At 40.5% G+C, this 25,005-nt stretch overlaps 2 protein-coding genes across 2 annotated transcripts in view; one reads left to right on the forward strand and one right to left on the reverse strand.

Moving 5' to 3' along the window:
• The window catches only part of znhit6 (zinc finger HIT-type containing 6), an 11,059-nt gene extending 6,237 nt beyond the window's left edge, over positions 1-4,822 (forward strand). The window contains exons 3-6 of the mRNA XM_010788877.1: positions 1,099-1,205; positions 1,766-1,851; positions 4,208-4,311; positions 4,804-4,822. Of these exons, the coding sequence (XP_010787179.1) occupies positions 1,099-1,205; positions 1,766-1,851; positions 4,208-4,311; positions 4,804-4,807 (301 nt within the window). The 3' untranslated portion in view covers positions 4,808-4,822. The remainder of the gene's footprint in view (positions 1-1,098; positions 1,206-1,765; positions 1,852-4,207; positions 4,312-4,803) is intronic.
• Positions 4,823-12,933: 8,111 nt separating this feature from the next.
• LOC104960722 (14-3-3 protein beta/alpha-1-like) lies at positions 12,934-21,689 on the reverse strand. Its single transcript, XM_010788879.1, has 3 exons — positions 21,562-21,689; positions 15,092-15,252; positions 12,934-13,140 (listed from the first exon to the last, which is right to left on the reverse strand). Exons 2-3 carry the CDS (start codon positions 15,242-15,244, stop codon positions 12,934-12,936), a joined length of 360 nt encoding a protein of 119 aa, XP_010787181.1. The 5' UTR covers positions 15,245-15,252; positions 21,562-21,689.
• Positions 21,690-25,005: the final 3,316 nt, after the last annotated feature.

Raw genomic sequence — 25,005 nt, forward strand, 5'->3', positions numbered from 1 at the left:
CAAGTAAATACAAATGGGTAATCGGGAATGATTTAAGTCCTTTTAGTACTTCATGATTCGTTTTATTTATTTTATTTTTTTTTTAAATGTCCTGTACGCACTTTGTACGCATCAGTGTTCCCTGGGATCAATTTGACCCCAGGCTGTTTTAGTAGTATAAAACATATACAAATGTTTGTGTAGGATGATATTGAGGTGACTATTACATGCAAATGTATCATTGTAGTTATTGGTCCTTTAACAAGTTATTGGTCCTTTAACAAGTTATTGGTCCTTTAACAACATCAAAAATATCTTACTTTAACATTTTATTTCAGTCAGTGAGATTTTATTGTGATTTATATATTTTTCGATAGTCACATAATAGGAATTCTGAATGTATAAAGGGTTCTGTAGGGGGGGGGAAGTTGGGGTAATGTTTTATTTAAATGGTTATTTATGTAGTTGACTAAGATACCTAAAGCACCAGAGACATACATGTTGGTTAAAATGTGGAATATGATCATTGTCTTGACCCCAGAGGATAAAGGGTGTAAAGTAAATCTGAGGACAACAGGAGGGTTAAACTTGAATCACTATGATAGGATGTGTTTAGTCTGATCCTCCTGTCACACTGTCAGATTTGCTTTTAGTAAAACGTTGTGAGGGCTAAAGAGTGTCAGTTAGTATTAGTAAGTGGAGCCAAAATGCTGCCAGCTTCCTCTGGTGCTGTGTTTATGTCTGGGTCAGCAGTTGATCCATGTTGTCCACAAATGTCTGAATCAAGGAAACATCATCTTGTTTTCCCTCGGTCTTTCTCCTAGCACCCAGATATGAAAACTCTTTCTGGAATGATGATAACCTCTTTAGCTTATCTACTGTTTGTGCATGTGCAGCGCTGGTTATTTGCTTTAGGCATGGGTTTATATTTGTCCATCTCAGTTCCGCAGACCATCAGTTCTTAGATAACATTTGCATGTTATCTTCCATCCTTCTTTGTCCAGTGTTCTTACTGCTGTTCTTCGAGCACTGTCTAGACAAGCTGAAATGAAGCCAAACCAAATTCCTGTAAACAATTGAGGCATTGTCTAACACATTTTGCTTCTGTACATTTCCCAGCTTGCTGTGTGTGAAGAAACATAAGCAAGATTCGGGATGCAATGGAATTAGAAATAAATCTGCCTTTGTGACCCTCTCACATTTTGATGAAATGACACTTCTAAATGGTGAGCATCTTCTGTACTCCCTACCGTGACAGAAAAAAAGGTTTTAGCTTGACTGTCGAATTGAAGCATGTACACACCATATCCTGTTTATGAGATACCTGAATATGCTAGTGTGTACCCCTGGCCTGCTGTTGCAATATTCTAATTTTCTGAGACAGTCCTGTATATACGTTTTTATAATACCTTATTTATATTTTCTGTTACTCATCTTCCAGTTCTGGTTTGTTTTTGTAAACACCACAACAGTATGCAGTGATATGTTAACCCTATTTCTCTTTTCTAATGTAAACATATCCTGAATATGATTAAAACCGGGATACGCCTTATTACTGGATTACACAAAAACACTTATTGAAGAGCAATCATCACTTCAAGTAAAATGTACCAGAAAATTGTGAAGAATATTCTTTTTGTCATTGTTGGCAGCAGATATGTGTTTCTTTATGCATAAGAAAAAAAAAAAACTGGTACACATTGTATTAATGTTTCGTGATACAAACAAATGCTTATTTTTTAGTTGGGTATTGGTGTTTACCTTTTGTCCCCTACCTGCTCTGCAGACTACAGACTCCTGGAGGACACAGGACGCTTTGCAGACGGTGCCACCAGAGACAAGCTCATCCAGACTCCTCGCTCCACTTTAAAAGTATGTTGTATTTTTAACTGTACCTCTAAGGTTACCTCAGGAGTTTGCTCGGCCCACATATTGTTTATTTTGTGCAAGCGGTTGCAACTTTGTCTTAGTTTCACACTATTCCACTGATCAACAGGTAGAAGAAACGGGCCAAAAAAGCCATAAAATGCAACAGCAGACTGCAACCGTGTTACAATTGCTGTAAATAATGTTTTAATATACTTAACAAGTTAGCTTTGCACCCACCTCTCTTGTTAGCTGTGGGAATACAGTAGAAAGCAGTGATCGTGGTCAATAATGAAATGTCCAAACTATTTTCTTTCACTACCAAAAACATCATCATTGTTTACATCATCTATCCAAAGCTATCACTTGGTTTGTCTAATTCAAACCTCAAACAGGTTGAAGATTGTTTTGTACCAAACGAAAATAAGCTGCATGTGTGAACAAACCATTCCCACATTATTAGGTAGTTGTTTTACCTCTTTCAAGTCATAACATTTATGAAGTTAATTGTTTTGGCATTTAGGAACTAAGAGCAGATGGTCCTCTCTTTATTGTTGTTTCTCGTGCTCATATGTTAGCCTTGCAAAAAGGAAACACTTAATATTTGCTAAGCCAAGGTCATTCTCCTGAGTGCTGAAAATCCATCTCAGCACCATATCATAACTAAAATAGTAATTACTCCAATACAGGGTATGATTTAAAAGCTTATAGCATTTCAGAAACTGAATACGTTTCACACAAAGCAAGGACAGGACTATATATTCATGTAAAACATATGTTTCTGATACAAATCCCAGGGATAGAATAATGGGAATCTGGCTGAAAACAATTCGACCAAAACTGAAGCAGGAAACGCATTCCTTTGCCGTAAGTCGAGGTGCATCGGATGAATCATACAATAAGGAGGCTTTAGTGCCAGGTGCAATAAGAGAACATGGAGTGTGATTAAAAACAAACTGAAAGCCAGCTTTATTACTGGTGTTTTTATGAAAGTCGTTGGATTAATCTTCCCCATTGTGCAGGTATGTGGTCATTTCTTTCTCTGTACTGCAGTCTTCTAAGATCCACACTATATTTCTTTTTATGTTTCTGAGTCGGAATAAAAGTGAATGATTTTGAGGCAATTTATTTCTGAGCTGTCTTAAGTGCAGATCCTTCTCAGAATAAAACCGAACAACTTAAAAAGAAGAACTGGATGTTGCCTTTATAGCAAAATAATATTCTAATACATGTCACCAGTCTATTGTTATATACGATTTATATAAGTGGAACGTACATGGAAACAATAATATGAAATACCTCACTTTGCCAATTTCTACAGCAGTATCTCAATATTTGTATTTTTATGCTTTTATTGCTTAACTTGTCTAAATTGCAGCTTTAGTTATGGACATCTTACTGCGATTGCTCCAGACCACACACATTCATTTGATGTATCCCTGTGTGTCCCCGCCAGCTCTCACCTGAATCAGCTGTCACTCTGAAAGCATGGTAGTTGTTAGCTTGGATTGCAGCTTGTTCTTTTGATGGGATTTTCAGAGAAAGCGGCTGCCTCAGTGGCCACAGATCAATCCAAAATAAAGAGTCTCATTGTCAGTGAGAGACAACAGCTTGGCACGTGATAAGCCTTTGGAATTGAACATAGCAAGTGCAGTAATCTTTAGTAGCCTTGTATTGCAATAGCTTTTGATAAATCTCTGTTATTGTCTCTCATGCCCCAACAATTTGAAGACGCAACATGAGTGCCGGAGAGAAAAGGCTTGTCCTCTCATATTTAGACAAGGCCAGAAATGCAGCTCATCTTTGCTTTAATTGTTAATGAAAAATGCACAGCTGGATTTATTGATGCACAGCAGATTGATATTTATACTTGGAGAAATCCCCTACAGTTCTTTCCTTTGATCTAAAATGTCCGCCTGTCTGAGGCAAAAAAAAAATCAAAAAGCATCCTATTTTAGGAAAGGTCTCATTGCAGCTTTTCAATCTTCATGTGTAGGAATACTAAACTCTATAATGCTATATAATGTTAAGGGCTGCAACCAATCATTATTTTCATTATAGAGTTTTCCTATCTAACTTTTATAAACTATTTTATTGAGTCAATTATAGATTTCGTCTGTAAAATACATAATATCCTTAAGCTCAAATCAACATTTTTTGTCATTAACCCATAGGTATTCAGTTTATATCCATTGAGGACAAAGAACTTGAGTTGAAACTAGTAAATATGTGAAAAACCATTTTTGTTTATCAAAATGTTTGCCCTATTAGGTGAGTAAGTTAGTGAATAAACTGATTTCAGCTGTAATACTGTAGTGTAATCAAATGCTTTACTCTGCTATCCGTACTTTCTGTTTCACAGGCAAAGAAGCTGGCAGCCCACGCCAGAAAGGTGAACATCACACTGAGGTTCCTCCCCATCACCTTCACTAAGAGCAAAGAAAACTCCACAGTCTTCATCACAAAGTAAGTAGGTAGTAACTCAAAAAGAGACACTGTATTTGAATGAGTATGTGATTTTCATGCGGTTTACCCTCAGCTGTATTTTTAGCACAGGAGCACACTTATATTTGGAACTTATTTTAATTAAGAGGTGATTAGAGTCTCATGATCAAGTACCAAATAAAAGACAGAACACTAACACAAGTACATACATAATTAGTAGTAACACTAAGCAGAAAGTGTTAGGGTCACTATAAGTTACACTGCCCCAATGGAAATCCAAACATTTCAAGCGTTTTGAATGATGCGCTCAGTCAAAGATAACACGTCCCAGTTTCCTGATGAAGTGAAGTGCTGCTTCGACTGGGGCTTCTGATTAGTGTTGTTTCACTTTACCACAGGATGGCACTCTTGTTTAGCCCTCACAGCAGCTGTATCTGGAGCTGGCTCTCTTCAGGTCATTTTACAGCAGTATGGTGCGTGACTGTTAAACCTGAAATTGGTATTTTTCCTTAGGTAGTCTTGCATAACCACACCACTATCTGATAGTCTGAGAGGAGTTGAAGTATTCTACTTCCTGAAGGGAGATTCCTCCATGATGAGGATTGTTGCTTGCCAGCATTTGCAGTCTTGATGTTTTTCAAAACCCTTTCCAGGAAGAGACTTGGCCTTTTTCAGCTGGTCACTTTCAGCCATTTTGTTGGTGTTTGCCAGATCTGTTCTGATTTATTCTCAGCTCTCAAGCAGCACACACATTCAGTACCAATGCTACAGTATTACATGCTGCGGACAAACCATCATCGAGGAGCTGCACTGAATCTCCTCCGTTATCATATTGCCCTAGTGAGAGGAACAATCGCTAAACCTCTGTGTGACTAGGCAAATGAAAATAATAAAGTATAGGCTATGTTTGTTTCTGATCTGTAATAATACATTATGCATTCTAGTCATTCATCAACCGATATCAGAGAAGGTTGTTGGGGAAAAGGTCAGTGACCAGATGTTCCTGAGCTGTTAACCTCATCTTTTCATAATGACTTAAATATATGCCATTTCCGCAAATTATATTGAATGTGTTGTGTTGAATTAGTCGAGTTAAAAACATGTGAAGGATCTTCCAGTAAGCGCTGCCTCGTGAGAGTTTTGCTTTACTGAAATGAATCAAATATGATGAAAGAAGTCCCCAAAAGGCCACAAAGCATTTTAATGATTATACTTATTTTTAAATGACCCTTAACTCTAGTGTTGGGGAATAATTTCCCCTGCATGTCATCTTTCACCCTCTGACGCAGCTGACCAACCTTGAGCAGCCGTTTTCTCCCATAAGGAGGGGCTGCCCTAGCAAGTTGTTGTTGTTACCAGTTTATGACCGGGCAACTCTCTGTCAGAGATAGTTATTGTTGTGGGACACCTGGAACACATCCTTCTCGGGGTGTAGATGACCCCGAGCCATAAGCGACAACAAATGTGATTCAGTGTCCTCAGCTGTTTAGTCTATCTATTGAAGAATGTTGATTATTGCACTCTGAACTAGTTAAAATCTCTACACTGTGGTCAAACCGTGCTCCGTCACATGTCTCGTGAATTCTCCGGCCGAAGCTCCAAATAAACCGTCAGTGTTTGCCATCAAAGCTCCAGCTCTCCTCGTGTCTCTCTGAGTCCTGACTCCAATTGCTTCAGAAGTTTCCCCCACAACTAGGGTTGGATGAGTTTGGGTTTTAACCGTTCTTGATTCTTTCGGGGTTCAAAATAGGATACACTGAACCGAATGCCCTTAACAAAAAACAAGAAATAATAATAATGCTCATGGAAGTCATATAATCAATCCACTTTTATTTTGTTTGCAGTATTAGATAATATGATTCAATAACCTGTGTATTCCTTCTTTTTTTTTTTACTGTATTGTAACTTTACATTAAGATACATATGTCACATTCAGAAAAAACTCAGGGTGGTTTGTCAACCTTATTTGTGAAATGGTGGTCAATATAAACCACATACGGGTTGAAATTGAACATTTATTGTATTTTGGGACAAAATCATATGACTGGGTTGAGAGTGATGACTGGCATTAAAGGTGAATTGGAGAAACTGCATTCCATGGTGTGTATGTCATACTGCATACATGCTTGCTAGTTGTTTAAAATCTATTACCATCATTGCAAGTTTATATTTCTTGTTGATTCCTTTACATTGTGAATCTCGGAGCAGGTTTACATTTGTAACCATTTCTTGATGAACACTTTTTCTTAAAACATATGGCATTAGGGCTGGTGTGATTTAACTGTAACTCCATCTGTACTTTAATAATCTTGTTAGAAATGATTGGTGTGGTCAGATTTGCAGACTTGCAGTATTTTAGAGAGTGAGGCTTTTTACTTTCTTCAGACGCTGAAATAAAAGTAGTTATCTTGGCATGGGCGCTTTTCTAATTTGCTCTGTTCTGCTGGTGGTCTTGTCGTGTTTGGCATATTTTCTCCCTCCTTTAGTAACCTCCTGCCACTCACATTTCTTTTTAGGAGGAGCCATGTTTCTCTAATCCCTATGTGGAAGAACAGAGGAGGGGATGAGGGGAGAAATGGTTATTGAACTGCATATTAAAGTGTTATGAGTCAAGGGACAGCCTTGGGTGCCAATCAGGATTGCCACTAAAAAGACTCCTTTGTCAGCCCCTCCAGCTGGTTTAATGCTGTCACTTTCCCTTTCACCACCCTCTCTCCCATCCTTATACCACTCGGCCATGTCTCTCTTCAGGTGGAGAGGTGAAAGTGCAGGTCACATTGAAGAACAAGGTAACATTATTTCACGTTATAGTGGGTAGTCTCCCCGCCCAATACCCAGATGGTGACTGAGAGTATTTGATAGATGATACCAGAATGAGAACGTTTCAGTTATTTGATAAAGGTTCAACAATGTAACATTTGTGTGGAGTGCCATCTTAACGCTTTCTCTGCTGCACTATCCGTCCAGTAATCTTTGGCCAGCTGCACAGCCTTTTTCTTTGTTTAGTCTGCAAACACCTTCTAACTAACTGCAACAGTGTCCCATTCAGAGACCCTGAACACAAGGGATGGGATGAAAGGTATACAATAAATTGCAAGGAGAGAATGTGCTTCAGAATGTACCAAGTACACCATATGAAAAGCAGATGTGTGAGCGGTGTGACTGCAGCTGGTTAGCGACATATTCATGCTGCGCACACACGCTGCCAGAGAAGGATCATTACTGGCAGACCGCTGACTAGAGAGCTATAATGCCTGGCGATGGTGTGGGTATAAGTGTGAACCTATGTGTGGTTGTGAGCATGTTCCTCTCTGATTCAATGTTCGCATGCTAAATATTGGCCGTGCAACAACTTTTTTTCCACCTTTCGCCGATGACTAATTTCAAATAGGAGGCAAAAACAGTGGAGATTGATGAGAAATCACAGCCTGCCTCTCAGGCCAACCCCTTGGAGGGTAAGTATATAATAGCTGGCATTTGGCAGAACATTGGGAGTAGCTGCGAGCTGTGTTCGGGTGGAATTATGTTTTCTACAACCTCAACCTGGCATGGCACGGCATTTTCCTCAGAGACAGCTTGAGTGACCTGGCCAACACATTGCTAAGGCAGTTACTGTGAATAATAGCTGCACATATTTCTATAACAACCTGAGATAATTAGTAATACGAGTATCTGTGGTATTGTGCCATTTATGTGAGTCGACCATATATTGCGAATGGGCTTCAATCAGCCAAGCTCTGTGAGTAAGAGGAGACTTCATTTTGTTCTCTGATATTAAAGTGAATTTAAAAGTCAAGTGCTACTTGTTGATAAAGGAGTTGTTGATATTTTCAGTTTCCAATTCTTACTATGTGCAGTACATAATATTGATGAAATGGTTGTTGATTTTTTGCACAGGATAAAGGGCAGTATTTAGGATGAATGCAATAATGGTTCATTTAACATCCTAAACTCTGCAGTTTACCTTTTCTATTCTGGATGCTCTGATCGCCAATTTTGTGGCCGATGGCCGGAATTAGTATCGACCGACACCGATCGAGTGGGTGGGGGCTATGGGGATCTTCCATTTTTTAAAGTGATGTTTAAAACTCAGTTAATGGCCCCATTCACTAGCGCTTCCACAAACAACAAGCAACATAATTATTACATTCAAATGAAGTACATTATTCAAGTTTACATTAACTTTGGATAATAACACAAGAGAAATGAGCGGAAGCGCTCTCTTTTCACTATTACATTACATGTCACTTGTTAGACACTTTTATCCAAAGCGACTTACATACTCAATACTGTGGGCAATCCCCACAGGAGCGATTTAGGGTGAAGTGTCTCAGGGACACAACGACATGCTGACTGCAGTGGGGTTTGAACCTGGACCCCCTGATCCGAACACGAACGCACTATTCCACTGCGCCACACACCTCCACCTTCCCCTTTATCTCTCTCTCCTGACAGCCCGTCAGTATCTCATGCAGCTCGCTGATCCAGTAATGAGTGACCCGAAGAATAAATATATTTATAACTAGTTTAGCTTGTTCCAGAGGTAGATAAAATAGCTATGTGTGTTAGGTCTAACTCTTAGTGTGTGTTGCTCCGCTCACCGGTCCGTCACAGCGGGTGGAGCTGCAGGATGTCTGCTTCACACACGTTACATACCGCTATTTTATTATCATTTTCGGACACCTTAAGGCGAGACACCCCAGGTGAATAGGGTCATTTTTTTAACTTAAAGGTATCAGCTAGAAAATTTCTCCAGTTAATTACTTACAATAAGGCAATTAATTATTTTATTACAAGTTTTCTGAAATAGCATGTTTAAATATGCAAATTATCCATTATCTCATTAAATATGTGCATATTTTAACACATTTCAGGAATCAAAATCTGAACTTTGGATAAAGCCAGGTTTCAAAGTTCTTGTTTCATTTTGTAGTCATATTAGTATATAAGGCTTTTACAGAAGGGATTTTGGATATCTCTTTTTATCACTCCATAAATCAGAAAATACTGTCAACAGCCCTAAAATATCCATTTTTGCCATGTTTTTAGGTAAACAATGTTGTATAATTCAGGCTATGAATGCTATATGAACAAACCCTTCTGTAAAAGCCTTCATAATATGGATAAGGAATATATACTGGAAGGTTTGGTGTATCACCTGCGTGTAACTGAGAGTGGAGCATTTCGAACTCAGGTAGGGACGAAAAGAACGTACCCCCATTTTGAGAAAACGACCGTTTAAAGGATTGCAGTGAGCGCCTAGCTAAGCCTCCTGCTCTTTGATGACGCTTGCGCATCGACGCACTCCGTGAAGGTATTTCATGTTCGGGGTCATTTCTTTTTTTGTAACGGAGACTTTCTTGGCCAGCTCGGTCCTGCCTCGTGTCTGGGCTGGAGCCCGGGCGGCTGTGCCTGTGTTTCGGGATCTTGAACACGGGCAGGACGTAGGCAGCTCGGCGCGGGACTGCCGCGCGGCATTGAAGGCGGCGGCTGGACCTTCGTGGAATCATAAGTGGTTGTTCTCTCCTTCTTGGATTCACATCCGCGCGCCACGTAGTCAGAGTGCATGCCCGAATATGCCTCCTCTGTGCATAGGCATGTCCAGATCCTTCTTTTTCCTTGTTGTTCTGGAAAGCGATAGGTGAAGCCATGTCTTCTGTACTCATCATTATCCTCAGTGCTTTTTTTGCCTCCCGTGGTTGGACTGCACTGCGCTGCACACGGACGGCATATATTGTTCTGTGTGTCTGTTCGATATGTTTCTGTTCCCTATCACGGTCTAGGCTTCATGGTTTGTTTTCGTCTATGTTTCCTCGTCAAGCTCCGCCTCGGTAGGCGGTCAGCAGCGGAGGAGACGTTGAGCGCCCTGGCGGACAAAGCTGCGGGCTTTATGAGGTCGTTCTTTGTCATGTGTACTGAGCTCGCGCTCCGGTAGCGTGGGGTTCCTGCTCGGTGCGAAGCCAGCCGCGGGTTGGAGGTGGGCTTGCCACAGCGGCTCCGATGGGCTGGCATGCGGAGCAGGCCGAGCTGCTTCAATGCCTTTCAAAGAGGGGCACTTTTGTGTGATTGGGGCCTTGTCGCTGAAAGGCTGGTCTCTCCACTTGTTACGAACCTCGTCCAAGCATCTCTGGAAGACTGAGAGAGCTGCCTCTTCGTCCTCGCTGCTTGGGGTCAGTTCTTCCACTCTCATATGCGATTGATCTGGTATTTTAGGGTCTCCTTGGCCCTTCAGGCCAGGGGGATTCCAGGCCTGGCGCAGCGCGTTGGGCCACGGCTGCAGTCCACTACTGAGGCAGGCGAGCTGGTGTGCTGTTCGCCGGGGGGAGCGGACATCGCCTTCCGGCTTGGAGGCCTGGGCAGATGAACAAAGATGTCTCTTCGTGCTCATCCGAGTCGGATAAGAGAACTCAGAGGCATCCTCTTCATCCTCCTCCTTATCCAGCTCTTAGGACATCCTCCGCGGGTGGAACCACTGCAGTGAGGTCAGTGTAGGCAGCCCGCTTGAACAGCGTCGGGGCTCGCTCTCAGCGGCTCTTGACCGCCAACGGGCCAGCCTGGAAAACGGCGCGGGGCTCGATTCGCGCTACCGCCGTTGTTGAGCCTGGCACAGCGCGGGCATTCCTTCCGCAGGCGGTCGCTCACCTGTTCCCTATTTGGCCGGGCGGCGAATCAACGGACATGAAGGGGTCCTGTCCCGACGGCTATGCTTGGCGCGCTAGCCGTTGGCGGAGGTCATTGATGGTGAAGCGGGCGCACAGGCATGGCTTTGCCGCACGAACCGGGGGTATCGATAGCTTCCTGGGCGTGTTCCAGCCCAAGGTAGACGGAGCAGACCTGGTGTGAGTAGTGCCGAGCATCGTTAACCCGCGCCTCGAGCCTCCGACCTCTGTTGTGAGGAGAGAGAGGGTCCATCCTCGTTTGCCGAGGTGTCGGCGCGGAAGGACAAGCTGTAACAGGTGATGTTACCGAAAGAGTGTCCAACCTTATCGTTTTCGAAAGGAAAAACGACGGTGTGTAGATTTTTCATCAAACATATTAACGTGGGTGTGTTAATATCTTCTTATCTCCGTCTCTCTGGTGTGAGGGGAGAGAAAGGAGTCCGTCGGTCGCTCGCCTTGGTGTCGGCGGAGGAATAACAAGCACAGGTATGTTACTGTTTGAAGAAAAAATCCGAAACCTTACCGTTATTTCGCGAAAGAAAAAACGNTTTTATAATCTATCGATTAGATTTATGATTCGAAAATTATAAAAGTAGGGTAGACATGTGGAGATTATCCGGCTGAACAAAACGTGCATTTATCAAACAGGTTTGTTTTCCACAGACCTTATTTCCAGCTATTTTCCAAAACCCTATGGAGAAATTCCATTGCTTTTTTGTCGAGGGAACCAGCAGCTTACTTCCTGGTTTTAGGAAACGTCACTGCACCTCTCAATATGATGCCAATATAAACAAGGTCTTCTGTCGGCTCTGTACATCAATGCCGACCTATGCTGACAAGTAAGTGAAGAGTAGAAAATATAAAAGGTATTGGCTTTAGGGAAATGTCCCAGCAGTTTAGGAGAATGAAGGTTCTAATCTAATCTAATACATAGCCATTACATGTCTAATTCCTGATAATGACAGGAAGACAGAAAGCGCATTATACTAATAATAATAATACTACTCATAATAATAGCAGACATTTTTGAACAATGACCACAATATCATTATTTTCATAAACCAAATATGAACAATTGAGGAAAATGAGGAAGAACTGATGATTCAAATGTTGTAGTACAAGTAGTAATGGAGTTAGTGCATAAATTACTATTGCAACAAATGTGTTAATTTTCTTCATTATTAGTCGATTAGGGACAACTAGAATCATCATACTGGCGTGACTGTAAACATCAAGGGTTTTTTTTTTTTAGAGGACATTTCAGAATATCGCGATATATATCGTATATCGCGATATAGTCAGTAAATATCGCGATATCATTTAGAGACCATATCGCCCAGCCCTAATAGGGACTTCTGTAATTTGCATACATTTTTTTTCTTCCAGTTTTTGACTTTTTCTCATAACCTTCAGGTTGTTCCAAATAGACCTCACAATCAATGGGTGCATGCAGGTATGCAGTTTTCACATCCATTTGGTGTAAAACTAAATCTTCCTGCACTGCCTTTTGCATGACAACTCTAACAGTTGTCATGTCAGCATTGGTAAAATAAAAATTCCCTGTTATCTTTTTGTTAAAGATTACAGGGAGATGCTAACTTTAAACATATGTCATCCCTCGACAACTTTCCAACAGCTGTTTAGGCCTGAGCTCAGAAAGGTCAGACTCACAGGTTCATTTAAGAAAACGTCTTCAGTCTCATGACAGACACTCACTGTTGGCTGCGCCACTTGTGCTTCCTTACCAGCTAAGCACTCTCCTCCCTCTGCACCAAGTAAAGGCATCAAATATACCCATGTGGGGTGGGAGGACAAGAAAAGAAGAGTGAGAGGGAAAGTAAAGCTTTGTTTGACACACCTAACAGCTGCCAGTGTTGCTGCTCGCAATGTTATTGCATTCCATGTGACTGTTCTCTCCTCAGCCAGGAGGATTCAGCTCTGGTGTTTTTCTTCCGCCATTTTTATACCTTATATTCCACTTCATTTATTTTCCCTCCCCCTCGTTCCCTGCCTCCCCCTCATTCCCTGCCCCCCCCATCCCTCTCCGTACCAGCACGTCGTTGCAGATCTCTTGGAGTTCAGTCTCGATCTTCATACGGTATTCGCGAGCCATCTGCTGTTTCTTATCGTTCCCGTCCGTCTTCTGCTCGATGCTGGAGATGACGCGCCAGGATGAGCGGCGGGCCCCCACCTGATGGCAACAACAACCAAAACAACTTCACTAACGGACGACATCTGAGCTGCAAAGATACATATTTAGTAAGAGAGTAACTACGATAATAGGGCACAATTGCTATGTACTTGACAAATAAATAACAGACATTATTTTAATGTATTACATATTTGAAAGAAATGTGGCTGTTTCCCTGTTATTGAAATGTATAAAGACTTAAATAAAAATTAATTTAAACATGTAAATTAAGATAATCCAATCTGACTCCATATACAAAGACTATTTTTCTCATTCTAGCATTATTATGTGATCATGATCTTGATGTGAGAGGAGTGTGGCTCATGAACTAAACATACTAACAAAGGGACTTGCACCATGCTCATGGTTACAGCTAGGATGTACATGCAACAAGAAAAAGTACACAGTAGTCCTCAATGCTGGCAAACGGACGGAAAAGATCAAGTAAAGCTCAACGATAAAATGAGCAGAAGTGCTGGAGAACCTGAGGCTCCGGTTACGTAATATCTGCTTTAGAGTTTGGAGAAGAAAAAAAAAATCATGAAAAACGAAAAAGATAGAAGTGCAGCAAATGTTACACATTATTTAAATAGAGGCTACATTTGAAGATATTAACTCCCTGTAAATGCTAAAAATACATCAGGGGAAGGAATATGTTTTGTAAGCTATAACGGCCCGTCCACACTACAGCTTAAAAAAAAGCTTGCCGGCGGGCGTGTCTGAAGCTCGACCAACAACCAATCACATGAATCTCCCGTCCCTGACACACAAGCAGCGGTTTGATTGGCTAGAGCTTGTACTGGCATATGATTTGATTGGCTGACGCTTCCACCGAAAGCTTCAGAAGCTTCAAAAGTTGAACATTGCTCAACTTTTGCAGCCTGAAACGCCAGGAAAGCTCCGCTCTGCGACCCACAATTCAGTTCGGCGAAAAGCGAGGCAGCGTGACGTCACCCCATTCAAAGTGAATGGGCAGACGCGTTGGAAACCGTTTTTGAAGCTGTCGAAGCTGTAGTGTGGATGGGCCGTAATAGAAATAGGCAAGTCCTGTAGAAAGACTTACTAAACAGTAAGACTTTGCTTTATAAAAATTAATTAAAAAAAGGCATTTAATCAAGTGATGAGTCAAGAAAAGCCACATCGTACAGTGATTGCCCCAAACCACAGCAGAGTTTTGAGAATGAATCTGCACTTTTTAAGACAGGACAGAGGCCATGACTTCAGACGCAGCTGTTTCTAGATGCTTTGGGTGTTAAATCAATCTCCTGAAATGCCTCATAGGTGATTATTATTACAATAGAAAAACAATTATACATGTGATGGAGCTAATATAAATGGATTAGTTCTAATTCTTTCAACAAGTTTGCGTGGAGAGCGACTGAGTGAACTGCTGTATCACTTTGACCGCTGTCGGGTTTTCTGTCGGTTTTTTAGGCCACGAGCAGTCAATGGTCAATCTGATCTAATGGTCAATCTCCTCTAAACCCTGTATACTGCTCTGCTCCTGATTTATGCATACCACTTATAATAACAGTTATTACTATCTACTTTAACCCTTTAACTGGATATGCATGGTTGTTGGCTATAGGGAATCTGAATTTCTATTTCCATGGACTTAGTTTGCATTCATTTGTCTCAAACTAATTGTGTTTGAAACTCAAACAGCTAGTTTGATGATAACTAATTCAACCATGTGAAATTATTATTTTCCTAAAAGAGGATATTAATATTTGTTATTCTTTAGATTAGATTTAGGGAATAATTAACAGTTAAATAAGTTGATTTATGAAATAATTTCAGAAAATGTTATAAGCCCTGTGTAGCAAAACGTTTTTAGACAACCATTAGCTCTATATTGGGAATTAAACCAATCCATGAGCTGGCTGTTATAGTCTGAGCATGGATATAGGGGTAAAGAAAAATAATTAGCGCCCTTAGAGGGATGCCATACCACATTCTTGTAGGCGACAGACAGCAGGTTGCGCTCCTCGTTGCTGAGCTCTGGGACCTGCTCCGTCACCGCCTTCATGGCAGCCGCCATGTCGTCGTAGCGCTCGGCCTGCTCGGCCAGCTTGGCTTTCTGCACCAGGTCGTTCTTATCCATTTTTTAGGCTGCAGGGGGAAAGAGCAAAGGACAGAAAGATAGATTTAGCTTTTGGATTTCAGGCATTAAGGTTCTTATGTTACCAGCGGGAATATGCTAAATAAGGAAGAACGACCAATAGAGGCAATGAGCGAAATGCAAGAGAAATACCTGGTGTGCCGTATCTGAGGGAACATCATACAGGTAGAACAAGGTGAAAAGGAGTAAAGATTAAGGTTAGGGACACCACAAGTGTGGAATATTGGGCTTGAAGCTGAAAATGGTATGAAGATCCTTAAACATGAGGCAATACTTAGACAAAAGCTAATTACTCATCTACCACTGATACAATCCTAAGATCACTCACAGAATCGGTTACAAATAAAATGTTCCAGTGAAGGTCTAACTGGACTTGATAAAATGTCAAAAACCTTTTCAGTTCCAGCTCCCAGTTGTTTCATCCTCGAGGGCTTTGTGCTCGCCAGATGAATCTGAGGGTCTAAGTAGGCCACAGCCTCCATCTCCTTTTTATCTACGCATCTCACAATGAATCCTCCACTATGGGCTTTTACACTCCGCATTTGCATATCTCATTTATTGGAAGAACGTGTAAATCCCTTATTTCTACACTTACAACTGCTTGAGTACAAACTCAAACATGACGAGGTTAACATGTTAACACACCCACAGCTGATTCAGGATTTACCCTCACATCTGGACACGTTCCAGTTTTTAGACGCTTTGCGTAGTAACCACCCCTCCACTAGAGTGAAATTAACTCACCGCCCTATTGTGTTTAAGTATCTTTCGAGCTTAACTGACCTCTAACCCCCAAGGCAGGTGTTGAGTATTTTACCTTCCTACACAGGGTAGGAAAGTTTTATTCTATGATAAATACAACAATAAAATATTTTGTTTAAGATTTGTTTAGTTTTTGGTATCTATTACATCTTAGTATCAAAGCTCTTCAAGTATTTGCATTTTTTTAGAGTAGGTTTTACTGGCAAACACAAAATCTTGTATTTCTTTCTTTTTTTTTTACAGCATGGTTTTCAGTTTTGGAGTAATCTTAAACTGCCACGGATACAGCGTCCTAATTTTATGCAATATAATCCTCTGAAAGTGAAAAGAAAACCCAGCGAAATAAAAGCATTATTTTCAAGTAATATGAAAAAGAATGAGTAGCCTGTTGTCTGACTTCTTTGTTAAAATGTACAATCATGTGTGGGGAAACTGCAAAAGAGCATAAGATACAATGTTAACATAATTATCCATCATCAAATCCTTTTGTACAAGAATGAATGATTGATGCTAATTTTGTGACTACTAAATCTTAATTTGGGTAAAACAATTGTAAAAGGTATTCAACCCCTTTGAGTTATCATTAAGCAAAAGTATCATCTTCAAATTGTGTTAGGGTTGGGTGCTATAGAGGAAATTAAATATCAGCACATTGATTCAAGAATGCACTGTTGGGCAAAATGACTAAGTGGGAAAAGGCAAAAAAATAGAAGAGTGAAGTTCAGAAAATCATATTTGTTTACGGCAATGCTGCTTTTAAAACCAAGAAATGAAACTCGTAAAATATTATATTACGATTGAGGATTTCTAAAAGTTAAGAATATATCTAATTTCATACTAGGATAGTGATATATTGCAAAGCCCTAGATTCTGTAATTGGAGATGTCCATAACATCTTTTCAAATGGGAACACTGCTATTTTCCTGCATATTGTTCTTTGCAAGAGGGCTGAATCTATTTTGTTTCAAGGGGACTGTGGGAACCAGACACTTTTAAGTCCTGCCACAAATTCTTGATTGGACCGAGGTATAATATAACCACTCCAGGACATTTTTAGTTTTAAGGCTTTCCTTTATGGATTTGTGCTGTAAAAATAAATCACCTAAGTCACAGTTCTCTAAAAAGACAGCAGGGACCTTTACTATTGGAAATGTGTTTTATTGCATTCATATCAAGGTGTCTGCCTTCACACACAGCTTCCCCACAGCCTGGCAGGCCACCAGCAGGTGCCATGCTGATGTGCAGGGCACGACCCAAGCACAATGCTCAAAAAGCTACACTTTTCATGATCACTTTATAGATCCTTTGAAAAATTCGGAAGATCGACCACCATTTCTTGCAGACACCAAGTATAACAAAGATATTGTAAAAAATGTTTTTGCCAGAAGTAGCTTTTTCTTTAAACTATTAAAGCACCCATCAATATTGCACTCGTCTAAACCTGTCTCTAAGAACCGAGTTAGCGTCTCCTGCTAGTCCTCTCCTAACACGAAAAAAGTATTTTGTGGGAATATTCACAGCTGTGCCGTATACATTTCCATTTCTTACTGATCCTAAAAGAAAAAAAGGCTATTTGGGGATTTTTTTATAAATCACTTGAAATTGTTTATTTGATATCTTTAGTAATATTTATGTTTTGGATAACAGTGATTATATTAGGCCTGTCAAGTGTACATTGTCAGGTTTACGTCAAAGGAACTAGATGGTACAGAGGCTTCCGTGGCGATTATTGCGCTTTCCAAATTAAAATAGTTGTACTCATACAGCTTCTATTAGTTATCTTATGTTTAATTAACGGTGTTAAATAAGTGTGCATATTTTGTTCACTACATGTCAAAATATTGCTCAGTCATTCTTTTTGCTCATGCTTGTCAGCTACTTGTAATTATCAATAAATCACTCATTGGCCCCGAGCTATTTAAAAATCACTTGCCACTCTAGGGTTGAACAATATTTACTATTGCTCAATATTGTCAATCAGCACAGACTTAGTCATACTATTTATACAGTGGCATTCCTTTAATATGTCTGGTTGTAGCCAATGGGACATTTTGTAAACCAAGCAGGAATTATTTACTGACTATTTTTGTATAAACGTTTCATCAATGTAATTATTTTTGGTATTCAATTTGTTTGATTAACTAAATAGATACATTCAACAAGAGTGCAGACTTTGCTACTGATTGAACCAGCAAGTAGGAAATGTTAAAAAAGAACAAAAAAGTGTTCACAAATTTGAACGTGCTGCCACTCTATTGCACTTCCTGTGGTGTGCAGGGTCATTATTAGACTCTCAGCTGGGAGCGTGCCAGTTGCCAGTGCTGATTCAAGGGGTGAATCGTAAAATCAATTTTCTGCTGATATTGAGTAGTCCCAGTTGTTCACCAAAAAACAAAATGGTGAGACCATAAGTGTATAGGACCATTATAAATTCAGATACCCATTTCCTCCAAGGAGGGACACTGATTAGGAAGAAACACCTAGATCGCTCTAAATCAAGTTTTTTTTGTGTGGACATAAGGAGAATCGGATTTTGTATCTGCCAAATCCCCAGCCTAATCTTGACTAGGTGGTCTGGATCTGATAGTTTTATGAATTTTAATATAGCGGCTTTACATTACTTTCGAGGGAATGAAAAAACTATTGGTTTGTCATTAAAATCATCCAGATAAAGCAATAGACAACACAGCATTTTTTAAAGCTCCACACCAGTTGAAATCATGGTTCAGTGGAAACATGTTTTACAACAAATGTTTAAAATAAACTGTCCTAAATGGCTATGTTTTCTATAAATATTAATATACCAATCATTAATGGTAAATGGACTGTACTTATATAGCGCTTTATCCAGTCTTTAAGACCCCTCAAAGCGCTTTACATACTACATGTCATTCACCCATTCGCACCCATTCATACAGAGCAGTGTATGTTACTCTAGGACCTAACATTCACACACATTCACACACCGTTGGCCATGCCATCGGGAGCAACTCAGGGTTAAGTATCTTGCCCAAGGATACATCGACATGTTCTGAGACTGCCAAGGCACACNGTATGTTACTCTAGGACCTAACATTCACACACATTCACACACCGTTGGCCATGCCATCGGGAGCAACTCAGGGTTAAGTATCTTGCCCAAGGATACATCGACATGTTGACTGCATGGGCTGGGATCGAACCCACAACCTTCTGGTTGAAAGACGACCACATTCCCTCACAGCCACAGTCTCCCATTAAGACCTATTTAAGCTAAAATGCTAAACACTTGATAATTTGCTCACTTATCATGACAGAAATAATAATAATAAACCAAATGCATGGATATTAACTTTAGCTGAGAAAGGTGAGGCAAATTCAGCCTATGAGGTATTGGTGCAAAAAGGTTCACTTGCTGCAGCAAAAATCAAACCAACATGTTAAGTATGTCGTTAAAAGTTACAACATGATAGTCAAACAACCAGACAACATGGCGTTTTATTCTGTATGGAGTCATGGTCATGAAAACACTAATAATAATGGAAAGCATGTAGGATGCTTTAAAGATTAACAGGGCACAATTTGAATCACTTGACCTGTTCATGTTCTCTCTGGTCTTTTGGCAGTCTCAGGTTAACTTACTTAATTCCTATTAAAAAAAACGTCAGTGTACATGATTCTATATGTTGTCATTGATTTAATAAAAGTCTCCCAATAGTATAATGAAAGTGACAGAAATAAGCAAAGTGTTAATACCAGGGAAACAGAGGTTATTCAACAGTGTTGAATAGGAAGTGAAGCTTCAGCATGCTTCAGGCTGCATCCACCGTGATTTACTACACATCATGGTACTATAATAGTAAAACACTTAATAACATTTATCATATACAATCATAACTCAACAAAGTCTGTTAATGTGACATTGACTGACTATATATATATATATATATATATATATATAATAATATAAATATAATATTCATTAATAGAGTACCATCTATAATTTATACTTATCCTGTTGTACACTGTATAACTACACTACTGCTGCTATACATCACATCACCGTCGTTTGATACAATGCGTTGACAGACACACACATACAGTGGAACAGTCGGACATGCAGAGCGCTGTTTGTAGTGGACATAGCGGAACATTTAGACTCGTTGCGTTGTGGCGATGTCTCGCAGATAACACATATGAAAAGTATAATTTGCTCAGAGTCCAGAGACAGTTGTGGTTCGGTCCGGATCCGGACCGGAGTCCGGACTTTGAGGATGCCTGCGTTAGAGGCTAATCCGTTTCATTTTAGCATCCTGAAGTTAGCATTTAGCATCGTGTATAATGCCGCGTATTGAAGTCAGAAGTAATGAAGGGTTAGTTGACAGACGCATCAATCCGCACAACGGTTAGAATGAATCCAAATTGGTCTCTTCGGTGAGCTAAAATCATCTGGCACGACACCAACATTATTCTCTGAATTACCACTGATGTTATACAGCCATCTAACGTGAGCTAACGGCTAAGGTTAACAGGCTTATGCGCAACGAAAAAAATAGGGTTCACCATCTTTAATAGACCCGAGATACACTGAACAGCCTAAAAACCAACCCCCCAGTTAACATTTTCCCAATAAGCATTTAAAGCCCTCAAGGGGGTGGATATTCTGGTTTGTAATAGCGTTTAGTCGGCCTGCCAACAGCTACGCCCTCCTTGTCGCATTCCCCTGCGGAATTTTAAGATGGAGAGATAGATTACCGCTAGCTGACAACTAGCATGCTAACGGAACGTCACAGTACTGCCGCTGGCTTGAATCGTTAGCTTAGCTGACCCCGTTACATTATGTGCCGACGCCAAGATATTAGCTTAAATAGCTGGATAGTTAAATACGTTATGTTCTACGTCGTCACCGCTTTAATCTGTCGACAAAATGATATCGAGTGAATTTAAAATGGTAGCCGCATTTGAGGGGGAAACTCCCGGGAAATAGGGAGGGTGTGTTAGCTTCACTACGCCATAACGGACCCGAGCTAGAGCCATCGTTATTAAATCACGCTGCTGTTCGAATAACGGGACCCGATGCGTCGATTCCCCGGGGTATAGACACATTACACTACAATACTCTTGTTAAACATCGTGTTCTGAACTCGCTGTACTTTAGCATTTGAAGCTAAAAATGCTTCTTTGACGACGGCCTGGACACGGCCGCCTCTAAGCTGTCAAAATGGCCAAACTTGCGTGCCGCTTCCCTACACGGTCACCGCGCACCATCATGTATGGCATCGACCGGAGTCTGGGCCTTTACAACTCTACAATTCCCATCACATTATGCAACACAAAGAGCTCTGGCAGCACAACACCAGGTGTTCTGTGTGTTATTTCTCACTATTTTATCCAGTGGTCTCGGCCTAAATCCTCGCACCCAGCCCCTAACCACAATAGGCACCTTCCGCCGCAGAGGCAGGGGAATGGGGCCACCAATGGGTCTGCTGCTCCCCTCTAAAAGAGTATCGTTACCCTGTACACAAAACAATAATCGAGTGATATGCAAGTGAACTCACATTTAGAGCGTGCAAGGAATCCCGATTTTATTTTCTAAACGATGGGAGTTTATCAAGCCGTCCTCCGCTCGCTGCTCAGGGTATTCAGGGCAGTACCACTTCCGCCTGCTCTGACACTTCCGCTTCCTCTAAACTCCACCCCTCCCCCCGCCAGTATCCATGGCAACCGAGCCAGGGGGTTTCCTGAGCATCTTTCAAGGGGCTTTGACGTCAGGAGGACCATGGCAACAGCGACAGGATGACGTGCGCCCCGGTCTCCGTGGCAACTGTCTCCATGAGGCCCGCTGCTGCTGTCGTATCTGAGTTCACCATCGAGTCAGCTGACACAGCCTTGTGTGGGTTACACTGATTTCATTTTTCTTCATATATTCCAACAAGCAGGTATTTTTCTCCCACTGCACCACCTACTCAACCACTGCAAACCCTGCAATCAACCATTCATCTTTACATTTCTCTTTGTGATTTCTACATGGTTGTAAGGTTCATTTATTCATCCTTTACAATAATGGTTGCACAATTATACGTAATTGGTTGCCCCTTCAAGCTACAAGCCTGTAAAACATATAGCCTATACAAATATTACAATTTTAATAGCCATCATGCTATAACTTTGCTTTAAGTCATTATTCTGAACTACACATTGATTGCACAATTTATGGCTGTGTTATATTGACACCATAATTGTTTAGATTGAGCCCACATCAGCCTTGCTTTCATTCTTGCATTGCTGCAACCGTGAATGATTCCCTAGGAAAATGAAGGCTCTATTTAATAATTCAATTACTATTTCTTCATTTGGAAAAATTTGTGAATTTGACAAGGTTCATTCATCTATCAAGGATTCAAGGAGTCAAGGCTTGCCTTGTATTGTCATGTGCACAGTGTAGATATGGCAATTAAAAACTTAAAGGTGGGGTATGTAATTTATTTCAGAAACACTTTTTGTTATATTCCATTCCATGGAATGCTCTTAACATCCCGATAGCAATGAATATATTAAATGCTTTGACAATAAATACATAAAACATTTCATCTGTGGAAGCCGTGGCGCTGTAAAAAGCACGACCAATCATCTGAGCCGGCCCGGCTAAAATAACTGGATGGCCTACCTGCCTGTCAGCCTTCCATCTGTGCACAAAATTATCTCGTGCCCTCATTGGTCATGTGCGCGTTCGTGTGTGTTGGAGGAGGGGCTCTGTAAGGAAGTCGGAAGGAAGAGGCAGATTTTTTCCGGTTGTGTATTTTCAAATGCTAGCACACTCGAGCTGGTTTCTCCATTCTTACCTACCCTACCTTTAAGGTATGCTAAAGATGCAGTGGCTTGAGTTGTTGCAATTAAGGGGGACTAAGGCAAACATTTGAGTTATTCATACCTATGAATATGAAAAGCGAAAGGGAGAAAAGTCAGGCGTGTGAGACATAAAGGACGATGGAAAATGGGTGGATTATTCCAAAATAAAAATGATAATTGATAGCAGTCGCATTGTGTGGAATGTACATTTAAAAAGTAGATCATATTATGAAAGTACAAAGTGTGTCTGCATTAAACATTTTTGTGTATCTACACATTTTTGCATTATTATTATGTGTATAAAGAGCTTAGTATACGATGCATAATGTATTAATTTAAACAAGACTTTAAAATCAAGCACAAAAATGAAAAAAATAAATGAGATTTGTTCCTTTAAATTATTCAATTGCAAGGCCGTGTTTAGGTACAATAAAGCAAACATTCGGGGCTCATAACTTCAAATGTGACGTAAATGTATAAATATATGAATAATACAGGAAACACATTACTATGGTAGGTAGAAGAGATCTGGAGCAGCAGCATGATAACAAGGAAGATAGGAAGAGAAAGTATGTGGGGCTGTTTAAATGCTGCCTCTACATGCCTGCAGAGAAACTGTGTTTACACTAATAGAAAAACAACGTGGTGTCAAAATGCACAGGGAGGGTGCAGACTGTTCCTGTGGTCTGTGAGCGCAGGAGAAACCAACGCTCCCTGAACGCAACACGTCTTTTCAAAACCAGCTTTCCACGCTGGAGTGGACGAAAGGTGCCTAGCATGAAAGAAGATCTATTATCACTGTTGACGAGGATACATGTCTTCCACTCTTATCCTAAGGCTAAACAACCGGCAGCAGAATAATGGATCCTGCAGGCAGCCGTGCTTTTAGACACAAATCAATAAAACAGGTTTTTTTTTACCCTCCAAACACTGCCACAGACTTTCAATCACACTGCACCAATTGCTCCCAAAAAATATAAAAACATCAGAGACCATCATGAAAAGCCTCAGCAGAGCGACGTCCTGTTTGTTTGATATTGACTCTGCTGTTCAGAGGCGCTCTGATATGATTAGATCTCCACTCCATGAAGAAGGTCGCGTCAGGAGGGCACTCACATACCGAAAATATAATGATACTCAGAATGATGAGGCTGGACCTTTATATTCATTGAAAATATGTTAGAAATATATGTTGAAATATCTACTGATTCCGGCTTCTCAAATATGCAGATTTGAATCTTTTCTATGACCATTTCTATAAGTAAGCTGAATATTTATTCCCAAATTAAGTTGAAATATGTAATTGCGCTGAAAGTGATAACGGGCACTCAGTATTCAGTATCATTGGTTTGAAAAACAAAAGGCATTTTTGTCTAGAAATAACCAGCCGATGAATCAAGATTTAAAATAATTTATTGCAGCCCAAAAAAGGCTTATTGTTAAAAGAAAAATCGGCAGCAAAAAATAGAGGTTAAATGCAGGTCCACGAAGATCAGTTAATTAAAAAAGAAAGAAAGAGAAGATAATGGGTCAATAGATTTTCTCAGAGGGATCAATAAACCTCTCACCTTGTGACCTCGTATTATTAATGCATTTTCCTCAGTGTGTTAAAGCCGTGGTCAGCATTTAGGCGTACTGTTGTAAATAGAGTGGACATTTAATAAAAAAACACCATAATATACTAGTCAGTTTACTTAAATACAAGTAAATAGCACAACACGACAGCCTCCAGAATGATCCATTTGATACTGATAGAGCCAGCATTTTGATTTGATAAGAAAGGTCACCTTTGAATCTGCTCTAAAGTGGTTCCTGAGTGGAGATGGATGGGCAGCAGTGCTTGAGAAGATGAAGCATATAAAAAAACGCCCGTCTGTGTTTGTGCCCGAACAAAGTAAGTGAGGATCAATCATTTATGGATTTTTACCCAGCCTGTGTTTTTACATGAGGTGTTTCTCAATGTCGAGGAGGCTTGCTTGGTAGCACATGTACCTCAGAGTGAGTTCCTTAAGAAGCGAGGCAAGAAAACCTCCTAGCCTCGGAAAACGAAGAATGGAACAGCCTAGCAAGTGTGCAGGTGTGCCTCACATGAGACCCCGCCTTACATTTTCCGCCAAAGATTTTGGAAATTGGTCCGTGCGCAAAGCATTGTG

Source organism: Notothenia coriiceps, unplaced genomic scaffold, assembly GCF_000735185.1.
Source record: "Notothenia coriiceps isolate Sejong01 unplaced genomic scaffold, NC01 NC01_scaffold00032258, whole genome shotgun sequence".
NCBI lineage: Eukaryota > Metazoa > Chordata > Actinopteri > Perciformes > Nototheniidae > Notothenia > Notothenia coriiceps.